At 36.3% G+C, this 24,339-nt stretch overlaps 2 protein-coding genes and 1 long non-coding RNA gene across 14 annotated transcripts in view; 1 reads left to right on the forward strand and 2 right to left on the reverse strand.

Moving 5' to 3' along the window:
- LOC131536086 (uncharacterized) lies at positions 1-17,299 on the reverse strand. 2 transcript variants are annotated; one of them, XM_058768774.1, is made up of 9 exons: positions 17,012-17,299; positions 15,090-15,422; positions 9,280-9,600; positions 6,603-6,725; positions 5,946-6,263; positions 3,606-3,908; positions 3,166-3,480; positions 2,494-2,805; positions 1-761 (listed from the first exon to the last, which is right to left on the reverse strand). In XM_058768774.1, exons 1-9 carry the CDS (start codon positions 17,094-17,096, stop codon positions 655-657), a joined length of 2,217 nt encoding a protein of 738 aa, XP_058624757.1. In that variant the 5' UTR covers positions 17,097-17,299; the 3' UTR covers positions 1-654. The 2 variants fall into 2 exon arrangements, with proteins under 2 accessions (XP_058624757.1, XP_058624756.1); XM_058768773.1 differs by having other exon boundaries at positions 1-764.
- LOC131536126 (uncharacterized) lies at positions 10,787-18,559 on the forward strand. The gene is made up of 4 exons (XR_009269848.1): positions 10,787-10,819; positions 11,549-11,660; positions 18,073-18,165; positions 18,421-18,559. It is a non-coding gene; the product is annotated as an uncharacterized LOC131536126 (long non-coding RNA).
- Positions 18,560-20,256: 1,697 nt separating this feature from the next.
- Positions 20,257-24,339, reverse strand: part of LOC131536098 (uncharacterized) — a 30,279-nt gene continuing 26,196 nt past the window's right edge. For 8 of the 11 annotated variants that reach the window (XM_058768815.1, XM_058768817.1, XM_058768816.1 and 5 more), the window contains 4 exons: positions 23,534-23,627; positions 23,039-23,365; positions 22,547-22,962; positions 22,005-22,139 (listed from right to left, as the gene is read on the reverse strand). In XM_058768815.1, the coding sequence (XP_058624798.1) occupies positions 22,588-22,962; positions 23,039-23,365; positions 23,534-23,627 (796 nt within the window). In that variant the 3' untranslated portion in view covers positions 22,005-22,139; positions 22,547-22,587. Of the gene's footprint in view, positions 20,313-22,004; positions 22,140-22,546; positions 22,963-23,038; positions 23,366-23,533; positions 23,628-24,339 lie in introns of those variants that run through there. The other 3 variants (XM_058768822.1, XM_058768821.1, XM_058768820.1) reach the window with 3 other exon arrangements.

Genomic DNA, 24,339 nt, shown 5'->3' on the forward strand with positions numbered 1-24,339 from the left:
AATCAGACTCAGTGTGTTAATGATTTTACTATCCATTTGCTGAGAGTGTAATGTTAATATATAGAAACTGGTATTGGGTTCAAACTGTGATTAAAGTAATTCATAAAATGGTAAAAAAAGAGAAATAAGAAAAGTTGATACAATTATAAACACTGGAGTAATGTAGCTATACTAAAGTGTAATATTCAATGTTTGAGTAGAGAGTTTGTACATTACTCGCCTGTATTTATATTAACAGTGTGTGATAATGTGATACTTTAATGTGATTTACTATACTTACCGCTGCACAGTGTAAGAGTGAGTATTGAACATGTTTAGATTTATTGTGTTATAGTGTTAATGGGTTTAGAAAAGGTAACTTTAATGGATAGTGTGATGGTGTGTCCAGTCAGTGTCATGAATATGCATAAATGCTTGCACTTTGATACATTATTTTTGATACTGTTAAGAAAGCTGACGCTAATAGAGTGAAAGAGCGCTCAGTATGTAACGAGTGAGTTTGAGTGTACACGCTACAGAGAGTGTTCCCGATCTAACCTGTCCTTTTCATACTTTTATACAGAAATAAATGTGTTGCACAAAGGAAGAGCATCGCCTCATCTTTGAAAAGTGTAACATTTGTTTGATTTTTCAAATGGGAATAATACTAAACTGTCAAACACTAGTACCGCTGTAGATCTGAAGCAATGGTATGTCCTCTGAGTTTTCTCTCTGACAGGATTCCACAGCATCTTCTCTATTTGTCTCTCTGCTTCTGTTCCCTGCTAGAAAATAGAAAGAATCACAGGTAGTAAAAAAACAGTAATGACTGTTGATGTCACAACTACATAGTTAGTCTGCAAAACACTGATATAAACACAGACGGGACTTTTATCTGACCAAAGACTAATCTGATTTTTCAATTTTAAAATATTTCTCAAGATTGAAGGTTTTTATTTGTCAGAAATTGTCACATTCTTAGTTATATATAGGGGTGACCCCGAATAGTCGATGATTCGATAGGAGGAGCCTGATTCGAATCCCAATCTCACAGTCGAATATTCGCGGGGTGTTATGATCATGCAATTTTAGCTATATGGGGGTACTCAATGTCTGATTTCACATTACCGGTTTTCTACCAATAAGTTAATATACAGCCTATTAAGATAATGCTGTAAATCTGAAAAGAAAGAAGCTTTAAATAAATATTTTAACGTGCATGAATAAATCCAACCACCCCTATAGATTTAAGTTTCACTTTCCATAATCCGTGACCGACAGAGGAGCATTTTGGCGGCAGGGATTTAAATCTTTAATGAGACTCAAATTGACACAGGCAGAGTGAAAGACTGGATTTGTTCGATCAGGTAGGGTTCAAGTGATTTCAAAACATTTCAGCCGTGCATATCGTTTATATATTATTTATCTCGTATGCATTTGGTTGAGTTGCACTGCAGTAAAGCGCTTCATTGTACTACTACGAGGCTATCTCTTCAACGCGCAGCACGAGCAGGACAAAACTACTAGTATTCATTACTATGACTGGGACTGTCATATACATAACATTATAATGAGAACACTATAATAATAAAACAATTAATAATAAAATATTTTTAGAGTTTAGTTGCCGTGTTTCTGCACGTTGTTGCGTGAAGAAAGCGTCCACAAAAGGAGTTCATTCAGAGCCGCGCAGACACGTTCATGTGCATTCGGGGCATTCTGTGCAGATAGCCTATAAGTTGTTATATTAACGTTATGTTATATAAATAACGAAGTGTATAATATATTAGATAAATAATGAGTTAAATCCCATTGATTAAAAACCACCTGCTAACAGGTGCTTCAATCTACTGGTCATCTTCAGCGCGCGCAGCTCAAAACAGAAATGCAGAACATTAATAACTACTGTCATATGCATAACGTTATAATGAGAGCACTATTGTAAAAAAAATGTTGCGAATTATTAGGGTTTCAATGACGTTTAATGTTAACTATCTTTTAATCAAAACATAAAACATTATTCACTCCGTTTGTATCTGCGAGGTGCACGTTACACATTTCCCCTGTGTGTTAACGTCAGTAATTATGATCGTCCAATGTCTGACTTGACTCTTGGTAATGTATTTTGTCCCGCCCCCTAAACATATGATTGCACTATCAGTCGACTATCAGCAAGATTCGAAAATTCCGATTCGTCTATGAAAATCCTTAGTCGGGGACACCCCTATTATATACAAAATACAAATTGCAGTAAAATGTACATCTCGTCAGCTATTCAGACTGTGCATTAAATATATAAATGGGACACTGATGTAGGACATCAAACTTTAAACTCAATAGCAGTATTTTATTTTAGAATTTGTACTAAAAATATAAACAGTGTTTTATTGCTTGCAGGTTGTATAGGCTATTTAACAACTGAAGGCTGATTTCATTTAGTGGAAATTACATTTTGCAGCATCTAAATTGTGCCCAGAGGTCATAATATAATAATTGTAAACGTGAGCTCCTCACCACGGACTGTAACTCTGAATCGCTTATATTTGGTCTCTCTGCTGCTGATGATCTTGAGTTTATAAAGTCCAGAGTCAGTGTTTGTGGTGTTTGTGATGCTCAGAGATCCAGTCTGACGGTCCAGCTCCAGTCTGTCCCTGAATCTCCCACCAACACCATCATATGTAGATATCCTATTGTTCTCCATATCAGCCTTAGCTATAAGACTGTCTCTGGGGCCAAACATCCAGAGTATCAGAGCGTCTCTCTGTAGTTCACTAACACCAGTGTTTAGTTCGGCATGATCTCCCTCCATCACTGACACTTTGTTTTCTTCATGTCACAGCAGCAGATAGAAGAGAAAGAGACAAAATGTGCTAAAAGATCTAGATGAACACAGGTATATTTAAATAAAATTAACATGAAATACATTTAGATAAATTCCATGGTTATTTTAGTCTGCTAATTTAAGATCTGCTTTTAAGAGATTGATTTATCAACTTGAAGATAGTTTCAATAACTTTCCAGTCATAATCTTATAATCTGCTAGTGTAATTGGCTTGTTTTGTTTTCTTATTTCACTCTTTACAGTTGCAGTTTTTCTTTGAGGGTGATTTCATTTCAGATCATACAAATTGTAGTTCTGTAGTTTAAAACACCTCGTTATTAAATTAAAAGACATGAGACACTCACCATCGACAATGACCACAAATCTTTTGCATTTGCTCCGTCTGCGGCTGCTGCTGATCTGTAGTTTATAAACATCAGAATGTGCGATGCTGATGTTCCAGATGCTCAGAGATCCCGTCAGATGATCCAGCTGCAATCTGTCTCTGAATCTCACGTCATTACCATGATACAATGACATCTTATTGGTGGCTCTGTTGATTTTAGCAATGCAAGTGTCATTATCTCCATGTGTCCACAGTATCTTACTGTCCGCCTCTAGTTCAGTAATTCCAGTGTTTAGAATGACAGAGTCTCCCGCTCTCACTTTTAGTGTGTCCACTTTGCGACACGGCACCACATGCATCAAAAAAAATATAGAAAAATAATCATAAGAGTGTGCAGGTGAATATCACAACACATTCTGGGTAGTAACATTAATTTCATTAAAAACTCAAGCTACTCACGCCATACAGTAACTCTAAACTTCTTATACAAGACACTATTTCTTGTGCTGATTTGAAGGTGATAAACTCCAGAGTCTGTGCTTTTGGTGTTCGTGATGGTGAGAGATCCAGTCTGATCATCCATCTGCAGTCTGTCTCCGAATCTCCCATCATCATTGGCTGTTTGATTGGGGTTTCGATCTTTTTTAGCTATAATAGTGTCTTCAGATCCAAAGCTCCAGAGAATCTGCTCATCCCTCTTTAGTTCACTAACACCAGTGTCTAGAGTGACATTTTCTCCTTCTGCGAATCGCAGCAAGTCCACTACACGAGCACCGCAAAACATGAAGAAATATGAACATAAGATCAAATAAGAATGAGCTGGTGAAAATCTGAGCACAGTGACATTTCTAGACAGAGACAAACTAGGTGATCATCTATAAATAAAAATGCTGAAGTGAGTGTGCAGTTATATTTGCCTCTATATAGCTTTCTTTATAGAAGCAAAATATAAATGCTGAATCGATTCATTCATTTCTTACAGCGCTTAATTGGAGCAGCATACACATATTTAAAGGGGTCCTTGATTATGATTTAACTTTAGTTAGTGTGTAATGTTGCTGTTTGAGCAAGCACAACATCTGCAAAGTTCTGCTCAAAGTTCATTGCAAAGGGAGAAATTGTCTTTTACAGAATTTGCTATTTAAGGCCTACAACAAACAGCTGGTAGGAACTACAACAAGTTAATTCCTGGGTTGTTGACATCACAAACCCTAAAATTTTCATAAACCCTGCCCGGGAACAAACAACAAAGGGGACGAGGCCATGCTGCACATACAACTACCCATAATGGTAAGGGGCGTGACGTTTCCGGACAATGTGCACTAGGCAACTAGTGTATCACAACACACTGGGCCAACAAACCAATCTGAGCCCATTGCGAATTTCTGAGGAAGGACCTTCATAGAACCAGGAACTCAACAGAGCATTTTTATGAGAACAGAAACACCAAAATTACTTGTACTGTAGAATACAAGTAAAATATCTGAAAAATTAAGCATGAACACACATTACAGTCCACCCCTTAAACATAATCAAGGGGAAGTACGTTTACATGCAACCAAATAATTAATCAGTAATCAGCTTGACAGCTCAGTCGGACTGAAAAGCCTTCATGTAAACACCGTAATCAATCCGATTAAGCTCGACCCGAATGAAATTTCGATGTATAAATAGTGTAATGATGTATGAGGTGCAGAATGAGCAGTTCTTCCTGTTTAATAAAGTATCATATAAATATGAGTGCCCTGTCATTATAAACCTCTCCTTTCACTTAGTGTCTGTGAAGTGGAGCAGAACAACATCTCACCAGTACTTGTTTCGGGTTTCATCCACAGACGGTTTTGGGTCTGACGAGAGGCATTTTTACTGCGTGATAAAGCACAGCGGTTTATATGCCCATTGTCACTAAATTAGGATCCAAAAATAGATAAATATTAAGTCTGCCGTTTAAAACAAATAAAGAAACAGTGCAGGAGAATGGTTATTATTCACGAACAGTGGGAAACTACATTCGTGCAGCACTCACCAGTAGCAGAGTGGGATCAGTCTCTGCACAGTGCACAAGTTGCACAAGTTGTTTGCTCGATTCATATAAATTTGACACAAAATTCTGTTATAACACACTTGTGTGGTATGGGAATATTATAGGCCAGGGATAGGCAACGTCAGTCCTGGAGTGCCGATGTCCTGCAGAGTTTAGCTACAACCCTGAAAAAAAACCCCACCCGCCTGTAGACCTAGTAATTCTGGAGTCCCTGATTAGCTCGTTCAGGTGTGTTTGATTAGGGTTGGAGCTAAACTTTGCAGGATACCGGCACTCCAGGACCGACATTGGCCATTCCTGATATAGGCTCTGTTTGTGATGAAGCTAGAATAGAGCCACCACCATAAACCAGGGATGGCAAACTCCGATTCTGGAGAGTCACAGTCCTGCAGAGTTTTGCTTCAACTCTGATTAAAAACTCACCTGACTGTAGCTTTCTAATAACCCTTAGACCTCGAAAATTTTACCTGAAATTTTGGTGAAAGTCATTAAAAAATGCTGGCCAAAAAAAAAAAAAAAGTGATTGGCCACTAATAACCTGCATCAAAAGCAACAAGGTAAGGCTTGTTTTGCAGTGTGATGATCGGATGAATTTCTGACATGCCAGAAATTTTGGTCAACCCTCGTGAGGATATCGCACAGATGAAGCTACGAACCAACTGCCCTGAACTCAGGGGTTTTTTTCCCTCACTGTGCCTGCGTGAAAACAGAAACAAACCCATGGCGACATGGCATAGAAAGATTGAACTACTCACCATAGAGAATAAGCTTGAATTTTATAGATTTGGTCTCTCTGGCGCTGCGGATCTTCAGCTGATAATCTCCCGACTGTGTGATTTTGATGTCTCGGATTGTCAGATCTCCAGTTTCACTGTTCAGCTGCAGTCGGTCTCTGAATCTTTGATCATCCTTAAATGAGGTCTTATTGGTCCTTTCAGGAATTTGAGCAATGACAGTGCCCCGAGTTCCGAAACTCCAGAGTATTTGGTCATATTTATGTAGTTCAGTTATACCAGTGTCTAGTGTGACAGAATCTCCCTCTGTCACTTCTTTTGTCTTCATTTGATCTGTTCCTAACACCCAGAGAAGGAAAATGACATTTTTCAGAAATTGCATTTATAAAACTGACACAAATGTAAGCTTGCTTAACTAATAAACTTCATGTGGCCTGTAACTCTAAATTTCATAACTTCAATAATTTCTACTTCAACTATTCAGACCTTTATCCTATAGTCCCATTTAAAGCATGTAAACTATCCAAAAAAAAAAAAATTTATAACAGAAATGTGAAAATTATCTTAAAACATGAGCACAAAGTATAAGTATTGATAAATGTATTTGAAATGTGAAAACTAATTTTGAAGTGAGACTTGAAGATTGAAGAGAGTAGGAAATCTAAGTCTAATACTTACGATTCGAGCACTTGCGGCGATAGCAACACACACCAGCAGTTACAGCTGCAGCCACAGCCAAAATCACACAGATACAAACCAGTGTGGCTAAACCACCTGAAGACAGACCTGGTTCAGGAGCATCTGCCATACATACAGACAGCCATTAGTGTAAATGAGTCTGGTAAGTTTGTCTTTAAATGAAAACTATGAATTAAATAAATCAAATAAAACCTCAACAAATCTGAGGGATTAAATCTGATTTAGACATAGTTTAGTGTTTCTGATCTGAAACACTAAACTACATTTTCTGAGATTTTAACAGACTTGTTGGTGTTCACATCATAAGACATTATAATTTTGAGCTTTTTTATCTTCCAGGTTTGTTGTGACAAGGCAAATGACTATAGTAATTCAATGATGTGTTTTATCCTATGAGAAGATGCTGTCTCTTAATTATTGATGACAGCACTTGGTGCTATCCTATTACAGACCAGTCAAGCAATTATCATGTGGTAGTTGAAAGGTAGTTGTAGGATTTTGGGGGGCTTTTAAATGTTTTAATTATTGGCAAAAAGATCAAAAACAATAAGATCTGCACATGAAAAATAAGGCCAAAAAGCTCATATGAATTTATTATCCTGAGACTGCAAATAAAGTGCAAAGTGTGCAAAATGTTTTTGGGCTTAACCTTTTATCAGTGCTATGTTTTCAAGCATACACCTGCACCCATTTAAAAGGCTTTATTAACGTAATCATCACAATATACTGGACATTGATTTTAACCAGTGTTCGAATTGTGTCAAAGCTCTTGGGGGGTCCCTCTAATATTTTCTGGGATTTTATTGATAACGATAATCAGACACTAATAATAATAATAATAATTATTATTATTATAATCAAACAATATTTTCCTGAGTGTGTCGCGCTGCAGGACTGCCGTGGACAGCTGACTCCTATAGATATTCTTCATATTCTGTGTGGTCAGTTCACAGCAGTGACAGAAATTAATCTTTTCCAAAAAGTGATTTTTACCTTTTATGGGCATTTCAAAGCCTTTTTTTTTTCCTAGAAGTGTGCATTATTTTGTGTTAAATTCTTATATTTAATCAATAAAGTCAATTAGAATAATAAAACATTTGGGGCTGTTACCAAACAAATAAAATCATTATCAACAAAATTCATCTTTGCAATGCAGAGGAAACACAGAAGCTGCATCCGAAGAGGCGTTTAGATGTATTTATTTACACACACTGTAGGACATAGACAACTGCATAAATAATGTTTTGATATTTTAATCCTAAAATGCTGAATACTGATATTTTATTTATTTTTTTATTTTTTTAATGAAAAGGTACTTTAAATGTGAAATTAAAACCTCCAGTAGGTGTCAGTAAGTCACTGTTAATTAGTGAGTCATAGCGATTGAACCGAATCATTTAAACAGTTGATTCATTCAGGAACGAAACACCGCCATGTTGCTCAGAGACACAAAACAGTGAAAAATCTGCCAGTGGGGTAAGTAAAATATTCTTAAAACAAGAGTATTTTACTTACCCCACTGACAGATAATTTTACTTGTTTTAAGCAAAATTGACTTAATTTAGTAAATTTTCCCCTGGAAACAAGACTAAATATCTTAAGTAATTTTGCTTATCTAGTAAAAGTATCTTGATTTAAGATTTTTTAGATATTTTGACTAGAAACAAGACAAACATACTAAGTAAGAGAAGCCATTTTTTGCAGTGAATATAGGCCTATATATCTTGAGATCTATATGGTGTGTGGAGACATTCCCTTTGAGCAGGATGCCGACATTGTACATGCCACCCCAAGTTTCACTAAATGCATCTCCAAAGAATTCCAGTCTCTGATCCGCTGGTGCGGAGGAATGGAGGCCTAGTTTGGAGCAGATTTTGCAGTATCCTTGGATGATGGAGAGCTCTGAGGACATTGGAGTTTTGCAAACAGAAAGCTATATTAAGCCAAGCCTTTAAATCCTGAAGGACTTTGGACTCAATTCAGAAATTTCACACTCACTGTTTTGTTTTACACACTGGACTTCCTAAACTGTAGTTGCTGGCTTCTGGATTCTTCCTAATTTTTATTTTTATTTATTTTTTGGCTGCCTTCAACATTCAGGTCATTTCATTTGGACTTGGGATCTATGCGTCTAGAAGACCAGAATAGCCCTGGATTGCTGCAGGTTTACTTTATGAATGAATATTTCCCACGACTACAACCATCACAGCTCAATGTAACAATTTATTGCTGATTATTTATTTTTTCAGCCACGTACTAATTTTCAGTATGATTAGTTATTATTATGGTGCTCATTCAGATTTCTTGTTTAACCTGTAAACATCACCAGCTTATGTATTTCAGCAGTTTGATGTGAAACCAAATGCTGACAATTATACTAGATTGCACTGCTGAAAAATGCACACTTCATTTATTATGGCAGTGATTAATGGATATTAATTTACTACATATCTGTACAGCTGCAAGTCATTAAAATAGTCAAGTTTAAACAGCTTAAGCTTAAAGAAGCTAAACATTGTTATGCAAACCTGACAACAGTTTCAAGGCACTTTTTTTTTTCTTTTTCATTTCACACGTTCTGTAATAACATTACCATACACTTTGAACACATCATTGTTAGTACTGATTAAAAAGCATAAAAATATGATTTACTCACCAACAAAAACATTGTATCTCTTGTAGAAGGTCTCTTTACTGTTGGTGATCTGTAGTTGATAAACTCCTGTGTCTGTGGTTCTGCTGTTTGTGATGGTCAGAGATCCAGTCTGATCATCCAGCTGTAGTCGGTCTCTCAATCTCTCATCTTCACTATATGAGACCTTATTGACTATAATGTTGATTTCAGCTATGAAAGTGTCTGGACTCAACAGTCCGAACATCCACAGAATCACATCATGTTTCTGGATTTCATTAACACCAGTATGGAGAGTGACAGATTCTCCTACTTTCTTGTTTGTTATCCCAGCAAAAAACACATCTGGAGAGGGAGAGAGAGAGAGAGAGACAAGAACAGTTTTTAGATTTCACTGCTTAATCTAAAAATAAATATTAAAATTTGCATATGAATGAATGAAAGATACAATATCAAAAATATATATATTTAAGTACTAATTCTTCGCTCTGCTTATTGGGGGCGGCGGCGGCTGCGGCGGGGGTGGTGGGGGGGGGGGGGGGGGTACAATGCTGTTTCATGCATTCAGAGTTGTTTACATTGTTAAAGAGTTGGATTCTCATGCTAAGCATGGACAAAGTTTCAAAAAACAATTTGGACATATAACAGAGTATTTCTATGCCAAAAATCTTACTTCTGGGTTCGTACAAGTTTCGGAGAGTTTTTTTTTTTCTCAATCGTGGCTCTTCATGACGTAAACGAAGGTGAAACCCCTTATATGGGCATTCCTGTCGGAAAAAACGCACCCGTGTACGCATCAACCAACACCAGTAAGAGCAGTCCATCAAAGCGTTTCATTCAGCTGCACTGCACGGGACTCGCTCAGGAAGAATGTCTCTAAAGAAGTGTGTTTTTGGTTGTAAGGGAAATATAACCTTGTTCAGCTTCCCGAAGAACCCAGCATTACGTAAACAGTGGATGCAGTTTGTTTTTCCGAGGCAGCAATGGAGTTTCGCGAGTGTGTTTGTTGATGAAAGTTTTATAAACAAGGCCCAGTTCGACGCTGGATTTGCACATCGTTTGATACTGAAAGATGCAGCGGTCCCAGCTATAATGATTCTGAACTGCAGATGGTAAGTGAAACAGCATCAAATGTCTGGAGGTGGGTATAAACGGAGGTCGGAGCCAGCTGCAAATGGGTGGGACATAAGCTGCAAGTGGGCTGTACAAACCAACAGAAGATTTTGATTGGTTCGTTTAATGTCATGTGGGTTGTAGTATCAGTTCACGGTGGCGGTAGTGGGCGAATTTTTTGCGATCCATCTAAAAAAAACGAAGAAGTCGACTTTCAGCGGCGGCACGGTAGATGAGTGGAAAAGGCAAGCGTGATGTACAATTTTTGTTTGTTTTGTTTTGTAAAAAGTATTACAAGCTGTGAAAAGTGCATTTTCTTGGTGGCTTTTGTACAACGTTTTCTTAGTACCACACACAGCTTACAATCTGTAATGTACCTGATCTAATCTTTTTTTTTTCTACAAACAACTAATTTGCTCACCAGGTTATGGATACAGAAGACCATAAGTAGGTAATGTAATTGCATGCCATTGTATTTTTTTTTTTTTTACATTGTGGACTGCACTGATTTATAAAGTGTAAATGTCTTAAACATTTGTAAATAGATGCACTGTAAAAAGTGAACAGTTGGATCAAAAAAAAAAACAATATATATATATATATATACTTCAATTGGTAACACCTATAAAAAAATAAATAAAAAAAATCAACTTAATTTATTACTGATAAAGGTAATAAATTAAGTTTAAAAAACTTTTTTTTAGGTGTTACCAATTGAAGTATTTTTTTTTTAAAGTTGATCCAACTGTTCACTTTTTACAGTGTAATTTTCTAAAGAATAAGGTACATTTTCAAAAGTATTAGAACACATCTCCTAACCTCCTAATCCACAATGTAACATAACATTAATTTACATTTTTTATTTAATACTAATAATCAATAATCAGTTTTGTGTAAATTAATGGTGAATAAACTAGCGTTTTGTCTAGTGGTTTTTAAAAGGAATACTTTGTTTACAAATAGTAATAAAGTCTAATTTACTTGGCCTAATGTTGTCCCTTAAAATTTCTGGACACCATTTACTTGCATAGCATAGACCTACAGAGCTGAGAAATTATTCTTGAAATGTTTGTACATGTTCAACAAGAGCATAAAGTCATGCATATCTTGTATGGCATGGGGAGAATGTTTTAAATTTGGGTCATGCTAATGCTCATTGTGCTTCTTGTGTACCCACCAGGTTATGTTGGGAAGGGCAAGCGAGGCGAGCTCCGTGGAATTTACTTGGAAGCAATGCATCCAGGATTTTGCAGTGTCCACTGCATGCAAGCAGGGGCGGACTTAACCAATAGGTGAGGTAAGCGGCCGCTTAGGGCCCCGGGGAATCAGGGGGCCCCGTCTGATATTTGCGAAACATACTTGGCAAATGCACTAGCATGCATTTGTGTTATGGAGAGCATGAAATGTTCACTCACCACGGCGAGTTTTTGTCAGGTGCGGAGTACTGCAAGCTTGTGAATCCTCTAATTATAACAACGTGTAGATAAGATGTAAATAAGAGATTCATTGTGCAGAGAGCTTATTATCGGAATGTCGTGAGATCGCGATGAACTGAAGTGAGTGACAATTTTATTTGTCTTGATGTTTCAAAATGACTCTCGTGTGCTTTTCTTAGGCGCGCCAGTGCGAACTATAAATGCAAACGAACTATAAACTAAAAACGCATATAAATGCATGAATGCAATGACTGGAGATTTTCGCAGATTACATTTTCGATTTGTTTCTCAGCAAACCCTATCATATGCCTTAAGAACACTTGGAATATGGAACGAGTTGCATGGGATAATTTATGACATTTTAATCCTTTTTCTAAAAAGATTGAAGACGTTTACAATTCATTAAATGGACAAGTGCAAGCATTTTTTTATATATATAATGTCTTCTTTTGTGATCCGAAAAAAAAAATAAGGTAGCTTAATATGACTTTATAATAGCATCATGTTGACTAATTATTTAGGCTACTTAAGTTGTGAAGGGGTAATAGTTATAATAAATAATAAGAATAGCTATCGAGCTAGCGAGCAAAATAAGGGCTAGGCGTAAAAGAGCATATAGTTATTGTGTTGGTGCCTAGTACCTGAAATTTGCTTAGGGCCCCCAAATCACTAAGTCCGCCCCTGCATGCAAGTCTATTGTGCTGAATGAATGATTGTACATAATTTGATTCATCATACATAAAATAATTTACCCACCCTGAGATTTCAAATTAATACATTGATTTGTGTAACATGTTCTGAAGAACATTAGTCTGTCATTTGCTGTAATTTGATTTTTTTTTTTAAATAATAAAAAAAAAAGCAAAATAAAAAATGTGCAGTACAGGCAAATGGTAACTACATTTTCTTAAACATTCTCTTTATGCATCACACATTTACCTCCTAAGTGCAATTGCATCTCACTTTAATATGTTCCTTGGTACATTACTGTAGAAGAATTGTAGAAGTAAAATGTAATAGCCAGAAATATGCTTAAATTACTACAGTTAAAGCATTTAAAATGACACCAAATCACGAAGCATGCCAAAAGGTGTAAAGTAGGCAGGGCCGCTGCTGGCCAAATGGGTGCCCTGAGCAGAATTGGATTGTTGTGCCCCCTCTGTCAAATATTATGGAATTTAAAAAAAAAAAAAAACAAGCATATAGGGATCAAAACAGAACTTTAATAAAATATAAAAGTAAATAAATTGTAATTAAATTACATTATTTACAAATTACAGTTGTAGCTCTAGACAGTTACCTACAGCTACAATTTACAGTAGCCTGATTGATTTTATAGTCTCAAGCATTCAGAAATCACGCAAAAGAAAATTTAGTTTTACTACGATAAAACCATAGTAAATTGTTTTAAGGGTTGTGACGTCCACATGTTTTTGTTGAATAAATTATAGAGGCTGTAGCATTTATATTGCAAAAAGGTGGCCAAAAATGAAAGATTAAGTGGATATTTGAATTAAATGTTTGGTCAATATTAAACAAGGATATGATCGTCCTGTAAGTGTAACAGCAGCAATTACCAGGCCTTTGGCTCCCTTTACAGGCATTTGTAATAACATGTAATGTACATAAATTGTTTATTTTGTATTACATTATGTATTTTAACAGTGTTATTTAATGAAACCATATAATTATTAATTAACCAATCATTATTGCCACATTGTTTTTATATAATGCATTTTAAGTCATTTTAAAGGCTGTTGTTGGCTTAGGTTTTTATAACCACAAACAAATATTATCCTAGTACTTCTTTGTAAACTATTATTTGAAGTAACAAAACCATGGTTAATTTGTGGTTACCATGGTTACAAGAACCATGATTTTTGGTTTTATTCGTAGTAAAACCATGGCTAAGTTTCTTAAGGGAAAATATTAGATGCGTTGTTGGTGGTTAAATTATTACAGACATTAAAACGCGTTATTAATGTCAGCCAAAAAAGTTTCACAAGATTATGAATGTAGCCTACCTGAAAGTGATGCACGGGCTTTGTTTTTTTTCTTTTTATTTTCTCGGCACCGGATTGCTGATGTCTTTTCACGGGTATAGTTGTCCATAAATTATGATAATTTGCATTCCGCCGCAAACATGAGGTCCGAGCGGATGCGGGAATGGTGCGTCACGTGTGCTTAGCCTGCTGCCTACTATTCACTGTAAAATGCATTTTATATAATGATATATGTTTATATTTATATTTTTATTTATGTATATGTTAATTTTAATATTAATATAGAACGAATTTTTTTTTTTTGAGCCACTGGGATGGTGCCCCCTTGGGAGATGGTGCCCCCAAACTGCGTACTCTGCGTATAGGGAGCGGCGGTACTGAAAGTAGGGCTGTCCCGATAACCGCAATACCGCTATTGACGAGCATAACCACAGAGTAAGGCAACAAGTGCAGCAACCGCGATATTTCAGTGTTTTCTTTTTCGTAAGGTTACGCCCTTCTTGTTTTACACCTCGTGCACTGAATATTAGTAATGATAACAATGTGTATCATGCTGATTTGCACAGAAGCTCAGCAAATTTGCACTTAACAAGCCTGAGAGAGAGATCGACTGATCGCGTGCGATTACTTGCGTCTGTCCTTCAGGCTGTCATGTGTATTTGTGAAAACAGGTTGTCATGTTCAAGGAAAGTGAAATCTTAGCATCGACGCATTGCTGGTCAGCGGAGCCTTTAAAAGTGGCGCTCAAAGTTAAAATGATTTAAACAGTGTTTCATTAAATCTTTGAATGAATCAGCGCTTTTGAACGTGTAGTTGAATGAACGGTTTAAAGACTCACTAAAAGACAGTTCCTTGATGCCACCTTGTGGTGTAACAATGAAGCTGCACTGACTGACAGCCCGTCTAAAACACGCAGGTGAAATATCAACAGAAAAAGTCAGTCAGATTCGAGGATCAGAACTAACTGTTATACAATATACTAAATTATCTTATTGACAGGTTTATGTTTTGTTATGTGGACCGTTATTTTGTCATTCTGTTCTGTTTACTTCACTTCCTGTTTCAACGCGATTTAGTTTCAGTTTTATTGGTTTCTGAATATGACCTCCTTACATCATAACACAAACACACACAGATTATATATATGCGGTTAATACCGCATTGAGCCACTCAAAATTACCGCAAGGGCAGCCGCGACAGCCCTAATGCAGACAGACTATGATATAACTGTTTGTGCATACAGACAACAGAGCTATAAAATGATTAGATGTGAGCCGCTCACCGTGGACGGTCAGACTGAATGTCCTGTACGAGGTCTCGCTGCCGATGATCCTGAGCTGATAATCTCCAGAGTGTTTGGTCCTGATGTCACTGATGGTCAGAGATCCCGTCTGATTGTCCAGCTGCAGTCTGTCTCCGAATCTCCCATCATCAACATCATAAAATGAAATAATCTGATTTTTTCCATTGAGTTTAGCAATAATAGACCCCTGAGCTCCATACATCCACATCATCAGATCAATCTTGTGTATTTCAGTAAGGTTAGTGTGTAAAGTAACAGAATCTCCCTCGAAAATGGACAGTTTCTTTGTTTCACCCGCATCACCAGACACGCCTGCAAACAGAAGCAGTTCCTCAAAAGGCATCTTTACACAGAAAAAGCAGCACAGAAACCAAATCTGAAGCAACATAAAACCATGACAATGTGCATTTAATGCTATTCTGAACTGGCATAAATGCATTTACACAGTAATTAAAACAATACTTTGAATGCAGTTTTAAAGGTATAGTTTTAACAAGGTGTTATAAAATTATTCAAATTAAAAATAATGAAAGTATAGCCTATAAAACTCAAAATAAATAAATAAAATTCATTCATCTCCTACGTGTGCAAGACTACATCACACACTTTGATGGTTGTGGTACTGGTTATTTTATATTTCTGAATAAAATTGTTGTAATTAAGAATTTTCAAACAACATAAAATGTTAGGAAACTGCCTGGAAGAGGACGTGTGTCTATATCATCCTAATGCATGGTGAGAAGGAGAGTTTGAGTGGCTAAAGACTCTCCAAGGACCACAGCTGGAGAATTGCAGAAAATAGTTGAATCTCGTGTTCAGAAAACCTTTAAAAAAATTGTCAAACAGCACCTACATCACCACATGTTGTTTGGGAGGGTTTCAAGAAAAATTCTCCTCGCTCATCCAAAAACAAACTCCAGCATATTCAGTTATCAGACACGACTGGAACTTCAAATGGGACTGGCTTCTATGGTCAGATGAAACTAAAAAAATGAGCTTTTTAGCAGCAAACACTTAAGATGGGTTTGGTGAACACAGGGATAAAAAGTACCCCATGTGTACAATTAAATATACTGCTGTGTTTTTGATGTTGTGGGCCTATATTTCTGCTGGAGGTCCTGGATATCTTGTTTAGACACATGGCATCATGGATTCTATCAAATACCAACAGATAAAAAAATCAATAAGTGACTGACTCTGTTAGAAATCTTATAATGGGCCATGTTTGGATCTTCCAACCGGACAATAATCCAAACACAAACCTTAAAAACAACACAAAAATGGGTCACTGATCATCACAAAACCAAGCTTCTGCTGGCCATTCCAGTCCTCTGACCTGAACCCTGTAGAACATGAGTGAACTGAAGAGAAGAAGCACCAACATGGAGCTGGGAATCTAAAGGGTCTGGAGTGATTCTGGATGAAGGAATGGTCTCTGATCTCTTGTCAGGTGTTCTCTGACCTCATCAGGCATTATAGGAGAACATTTAGAGCTGTTAAAATGGCAAATGGAGGTTTCAAAAAGTATTGAATAAAAGGTGCCGTTAATTGTGGCCAATGTGTATTTGAGGAAAACATTTACTTCATAATGATATTTCCCCCCATTTTAAATTCTTATTATTCAATGAAAGGTTAGATTTTTATTTTTAAATAAAAGATCAAAAGGATCAACAATGCAGATTAATTTTCACAGCCTTCTTTGATCATATTTACCAAGGGCCATGACTGTATATATTGATATATAAATCTCATGCTCTCTCTCACGACGTTTAAATGAGAAAGGAATAATTCTCGTGATTTGCATGTATGTTGTTTGCAGCTTCAATGGGCAACCTGTCGAGCGCATGCGCACCACAAGAAAGTGAAACCAAAGCTGTTGAAGAGTTAAATGTCCTACTCACCGTTCAAAATTGCCAGGAAGACCGAGAGTAAAACAATGTCCCTTGTTTCGCTGTAGAGTTCCGTCAAATCTGCTTTAATAAACATGATTACGGTGGAGGAATCTGCTCCGTCTCTCTCGTGCCTGAACCGCACATAAAACCAAATAACAGAGAAGCGCTAAACAAACAAACAAAATAGGTTTTATAACGACTGAGTTTTACTAACTGTTAATGGTTGTTATATAGAAATAGGAATCCTTAGTGCACAATAGAAAAACTTCGTAGTTTCCTGACTGTTTGAATGGGGCGTTTTGTTCACACCCATCCAGTGTTGCCAGATTGAGTCGACGATTTTCAACCCAAAAGCTCTCCGAACTCCATCCACTCCATCAAAATACTAACCCATCCAGTAAGAGATTATTTATCATACAGATTATAAAAGGAGTTATGAGTGCTTAACTAAACTAACTGTGCTCATTTAGAGTGTGTTCTTTCACTGCATGATTCAGTCTAATAAAATGCATTTAGAATGCTGCCAAAATTCAAGATATGTATATAAAGAAAATGTATATATTTAGGCTATATCATTTTGAATATATATTTTTAACTTTAACTTCAGAGCTTCAGCTAAAATTAGCACAATGTATTTTTTTGTTTTGTTTTGTTTTGGGGTAATTTTTGGGAAGCAATTTGTTGAGCCAATGTTTATTTGTCAGTTTCCCCAATTTTTCTAAATGTAATTTTTTTACAGTGTAGGCAATATGGTGTCTAAAACGTAAGACTATTAATATTAACTTCTTGTTTACTGAACTGTTGTAAAAGCTAAAATCAGTATCACATTTGTGATTTTTGTGAAAAATTGTGAGATTTGCAGTAAAACGTGAACTCGCAATGCCTTGTAAGGGGACAATACCGGCTTTTTTGACAAAACGTGTTTAGGGTTCAGATCACACTTTGTGGAGACTACAGAGCGCAATCAGCTATTTGTTTGTTTGTTTGTTTTTTGCAAATAAACTCTTCATATATAAATTTAAAAATATTCTTTATTATCAGATTATTTTACCTCTTCTCCTCTTGTACAGATGGCAGACTTGACTGTGCAGAGAAGGGCCACTGCTCTTCGGGGTCTTCCCTTTTATTTCAAAGAACATGGAATCATATGCAAGACTATACTGGTAATTATTATTTTTTTAATATTCTTTACTCTACTTTGGAAATGCATGGAATCATGCTGTTTTGTCACTCTGTGCTTTTCTTCAGTCTCTGTGACAGGATATGAAACAAACTAAACAACCAAAGTAGCCAACAAAGTAAAATGATCCTAAAGTAATTTGGGTTGTGAGGATGTTGTGTATTGTTCTGGATTTATTTGTTATATGTAGACTTAATATTGACATTGCTATGTTGTTGTTGTTGTTGTTTTTATACAGAGTACAGAGCCATTGGAGAACCACACAACTGAAATGAAAATGGAAATTCTTGAAATAGTAAGCAGCAGCAGTTGCACCTCAAGAGCCCAGTCAAGTACGCAGAATGTCTCTGTTGTTCTGGAAGAGGAGGTGGTACTTGACAACTTGGGAGACTTTGTAAATGCATTCATTGTACTCTTTGGATTGGTGTATGCATTCAATATGGAGTACATCAAGGACTTAAAATACACTTTTGAGTTCATTCAGAAAGTGTTTTTAAACCTTGGCACTGAGTGCAGCAAAAAAGTTCAAGCTCTTAGGTCCAAATTATTGGAAATCTAGGTGATGAAAACCCTTAGGGGATTAAACATCAAAGTGTATTTGATGTTTAATATTTAAACTGTTAAGATGTCGTTTCATGAGCTCAAATATGAGCCCTGTGTGTTTTTGCACCTTACATTTATAAATGTTTACATGTTTAATATTTGAATTAGATAAAACTTTGAGTTCAGATTACCTCTTTTTTCACTCAAAAGTATTTTAAAGTGTTGGATGCAGTTTCAAGAGCTAAATTTTTTTTTTGTTTTTTGCATCTCTGTAAATATTTGTAAAAACATGTTTAATATGTGAAGTAAGATGTGGTTTCATGAGCTTAAAGTGAGAATGTTAGTAAATATGTGCACAGCAAAATCAAAAAAGTTAATTTTAACACTTTACTGGTGTATATATAATCCACACTGGCCGGAGTTAAATTTACACTTTCAAAAGTGTTAATAAACTAACACTGACTCAAGAGTTAAACATTTCAGTCTTGCCTATCATTAATTATTCACATATAAAGTTTATGTACAATAGGCACTGTTTTAGTCATACATTATAAAACAATTAAAGACTTAATTATTTTAGGTCCAGAGCTAATTATTTGCACAAATAAACCAATACAAAAACAACAACATACTTTCATATTTCATTTTTAATGAAACAATGAATGCAATGTTTTTTTTTTAACTCGTGTACAGTAAAACTTTTTTTTTCTTTCATTTAAAAAAAATATTAAAACACTGCCTAAACAAAACAATGGAAAGGCACAACATATGTATCCTCATTTGGTCCATATACATTTTGAATGTTATAGGGTTTATAATGCTTAAGATCATCAGCTTTCACAAGAGCATCAAACTCATTTCCATCAACAACTCTGAATGCAAAACAATGCTCACTGAAGAGCTCTGTAACAAGTTTTCCAACCACAAAATAAACATTTTCACCCAACACAAGAATGTTGGTGATTTTACAGAATACTGGCAGCTCATGTTTCATCTCTGTGCATATAGCAAGACCGGGTCTATATTCAGTGCCATCAAGTTTAGTCCAACTGGTAGAGTAAATGTCTGTCTGTACTGTGATTTGCAAAGCATTGGCCAAGTCTTCACCATTCCAAATTCTTTCTGCTGTAAAGTGAGCGTTTCCCAGTGGTTTCCTATTGCCATTTGATGTTTTTTCGCCAGTGACTTTGTGATGTTCTTAAAACTTTTTATCATGTTTTTGAAAAGTTTGTTTTTGGCTTCAAATCTCATGCTCCAAGAGTGCAAAAGAGGTTCTATTTTCCTTATGCACGAGGGATAATGAACCATGAAATGGTGCTTTGGTATTAACCTTTTCTGAGGGTACACCAATTTGAAAAGTTGATAATGCTCGCTGATCAAGTGTTTAAAAAAAACTGTCATGTCATAAGTAACAACAGGCAAAAAGACAATATTAATAATGTGCAGTAAGAGGAGTAACAAGTTCCAGTTTGGATTTCCTGGAGGCACAAAGTCACCAAAAAGTTTCGCACCAAACAGAGTGTCTGTATAGAATTCAATCCAATGGAATTTCCATCATGTTCCAAGTTGACATTTGTTGGGCGGTTTCTGTGTAACCAAAGTCAAAAGAATAAATCCGTAAAAAGGAGATCTTTTTTGGATATAAAATTTTCAGTCAAGTATCCAAATAAAAGTTTCAGCTCATACTGGGTAACACCTTCTAGTATGTCATGCATTATATCAAAGGAATAATTGGAACAAACATGAAAATACTGTAAAGTGTTCAACGAAGAGTCTCTTTTAACCCCATATACAGAATTCAACTGTGCATCTGATTGAATGTCCCTGCAGTGCATCTCAAAGCTGGCTTTATCACGGACCACTACTCTTGGGTCATCCTCACTATAAACATTCTGGGCATCAGATTTTTCAGTTAGACACAAGCGACAAAAGCAAGACTCCAACCAAGAAGAGCACGCATTGCCAAGTTATCTCCTACAACCTGACAAATTGAACCATAAACCTTTTCAGAAGAAATGGGCAAATAAATCCCCTCATTCTCAAGTATTTTAACATCATTTATCAATGGAGCTAAAATGGCATCAAATCCATACTTTTTAACATCTTGAGAGTGAAAGAGAGAAACTAAGTGGATGTTCAGTACAGCAGAGTTGAACTTAAGTGGAAGATTTCTTAGAATAAAATAAAGACAGCCAATCTTGTGAATCCCATGTTTTGACCCCAGGGGATTGCACGTCTCGAAATCATCGTAATACAGTTGGATCTGTAAGGAACTGTGTTTTGAAAACAATGGGTGGCCTCTGTAGTAACTTCCATCAAAAAAGTCTTTGTATACATCAGGACTGATGTCAAACCCCGATTCAAAATGCTTACAAATATCTGTATTGCGAAACATACATTTTAGACTATCCAAAATGGGGATGTACACAAAAGTTTCTTTAACTGAAACCTGGTCATAGGTGCCAGTTATTTTGTTTCGTCTATTGTCGTATCTAATACCAAGGACTATTTCTAATGGTTGAACAATTCCCCATCTTTCACTGAAAAACTTTTCTCGTTTAGCTTAAGAATTAAAACTGGTGAACGGATTTTCAAAACTCTTTTTAAATGGTTCAGGGGAGTCTGGTCTAACAACATCCTGCTTCATTTGTAAATGTAACTCTGTGGTAAACTCTTCAAGATCACATATAATCGAAGAAACTGTGGAACCAGAAGCACCACTTCCCTGCAGCTTCGCAACAATTGAAGCACACATGTCCTTTAAATCCTCTTTAGAAAGAACTGGATCACTTTCAACACAATCATCATCTAAACGAGGTTCCTCATCTGAGAGATCAGACTGTACTGTCTCTGACTGGGTACAAAAATCAGTGGGATGAAAAACTGAACAAGGAACATGAATTTTGCCCAAATGTTTTCTAAACCCAGAGTATGTGGAAAACTGCTTTCAGCATTGTTGTTGACTGCAAACAAGTCTACACTTAGAAGTGGGATAGAAGCCATTTTCACATTTCAAATGCGAAATCAGTGAATGGGCATCAGCATACAACCCTTCACATCTAAAGCAGAGCAACATTTTTTCAAGATTTCAGCTCAGGTGCTATTCAGCAGTTTAGCTCGCAGTTCTATCACTCTTGGTGACTCTTTTGTTTTTCCAACATCTATGTTATAAACCGTGGTCTCCAGGAAAGTGTAGAAGTTGATGAGAGCATTGTCGTAGGATATGTTAAAAATGTAGTGTACTTTGAAGAGCTCATCCAAAGCATCCAGAGAACCAGCCGTCTGACAAGGGAATAAGCTTGTTATCCAGAGCAATGTAGTAGCTGTCAATCTTGTCTCGACTCCTCCCCCTGGCTAGAAGATATGGTTGATGACTTTGGCTTTTCCCCAGGTGCTCATCGTGCTGCAGCATGACTACAAAGGTGAAAAACAAACAAGTTACCCTTCCAATTTTAGTCAATTTTAATTAAACGCTTGGTAATCTTATTTTATTTTTCAGACTATACATTTTTTGTCATTTGAAACAAACTGCAACATACAGTATATTCTAAAGCATTGTTGTCCAATGCAACCCTGCACACTCAAAATAGAGTACACAAGTGCATGCCCCCTCAAAAAAAACAATTTCTACTTTTCTGATGGTTGGTAAACTTCACACGATACGACCCCGGTACATTAATCAATGGTTTCTGTAGTCAATGCAAGAAAAATTCTTAACTAGTATTTTTCTTACTTATAATTACTGATGCATTTTAAAGTTTGGTTAACTGAAGAAAGTATTGATTAAATTACAGGGTTTAAATAAAAAAATATTAGTATACCTTCTGAAACACCACAAGTTTCTCAACTGCATCAGAGGCACTTATTTTTGCAGCCATCTTTCGCCCAGCAGATGGTGGAAGAGGGTGAACCAGTAAAAGCAGTGTAGATAAATTACTGTCCCAGTCTGTGGTAAAAAAAAAAAACCCAGCAACAACAAAAAAGGAACAATATACTCTATAGTGTGGAATGCGACAAAAAGCATGACTATAATCAGATTTATTGACAATTTTTGCCTACATGAATCTTTGGCATTCTCAGGGGTTTTCTCAGCTGACATCAGGAGACGTTGCTCAGGAGATGTCTTAGTCAAGTTTCTTGCTTCTTGAATGATTTTTGGCTTAAAGGTTCCATCCCACCTTTCCAAGAGCTTGGAGGATGTGTCCAAATCGAACAGAAGAACAAAATCTTGGTTCACCTTGAAAATATTTATCAGCATTAGACACGTACATACGCACTTAAAGCAACATTCAATCATTTTAAATATTACTCACCAATCCTTTGGTGTCTAAAAACCTTGGAAAGGTTTTTAGAATATTTGTTGCCATATCTGCATTGTGAACAAGTTCCTGGTGAAATGTCTGTCTCATCTTTTCAAAAATGGTTTCTTCAACTCCTGTATGAGCAAGAAGTGAAATGGCCTCCACAAGAGCATCTCCCTCAAGCTGATGTTCTAAGCTAATGTCTCTCCTGATGTTTGGACCTCCTTGTTCAGAGTTAGGCTTATTCTTACTTTCAGTGTGACGAGAGTTGTTTCTTTGAACGGTTTTTAAACACCAAGCAAGATTTGCACTTCCACTTGCTGCATCATAAAAGTGCTCCTGTAAAACAGGGGGAAAAAAAGGACCATTTTACGTTCATACATCTAAATCTATAGCAGGTGAAATGACAGTCACATAAGGTTGTGTGAATTTTAGCGATGAAGATTCCATTTATCAATCAATTCCTTCAAGTAAAAACATTTAATAATTTCTTGGAAAAACTCTTACATATCCCTTCTTGGAAAATGGGTCTTTCAGTGATGGAAACAAATTCACAATTCCAAGGGCATAGTGCTCTCTCTGCTTCTGGGTTGGAATCCTCCTACCAAAGATAAATATATATAACATATATGGGATGTGACAGCATGTAAGTGACAATACATTAGTTTTTGGGAGATATGGTCATTTTTCATGTTGTCATATCGCCAGCCTGTGAGATCGCCGATACACGATATTATCGTGCAGTCTCAAGAGACAGACTCTCTTTATTTGGTGATTTTAAACCGCGAGAGAGAGAGAGCCTGAAAGCACCAATAACCGAAATAATATACTTTCAAACATACTGAAAAACTAACATGTTAAATATAAAAATATTTAAAACAGCTAGTTAATATAGGCTATTCGGATACAGCAGTCATAAGCCCTATTCGGACGGGATTAGTTTTACATGGAGAGGTGGGGTAAAGTCATTTTTACCAGAGCTTCTCAGTGATTTTAGTGCCGTCCGAATGTGTTATCTCAGTAATCATTACGGTCGATGTCAGTAAAGATTACGGTGACTTTTACCTTCTGTAAAAAGGTCCGAAAGAATTACCTCAGATAATACTAATCCCATGTGAATAGACCAGCTGTAAATATGTACGTAAATATTCTGTAATTTCCTATTTAAAAGTAGTTTTCCGCGTTTTTTCAACGCTTGAAACATTCAGTTGCGTTCTAGGCGGTGGGACAAGTCTGCGGCAAACCTCGAATGTTTTCTGCATTTGACAATGCATACCATTCAGATCAAAAAGAAGGTCGAAAGCACTTGTTAG

The sequence above is a fragment of the Onychostoma macrolepis genome, chromosome 03 (assembly GCF_012432095.1).
Source record: "Onychostoma macrolepis isolate SWU-2019 chromosome 03, ASM1243209v1, whole genome shotgun sequence".
Lineage (NCBI taxonomy): Eukaryota > Metazoa > Chordata > Actinopteri > Cypriniformes > Cyprinidae > Onychostoma > Onychostoma macrolepis.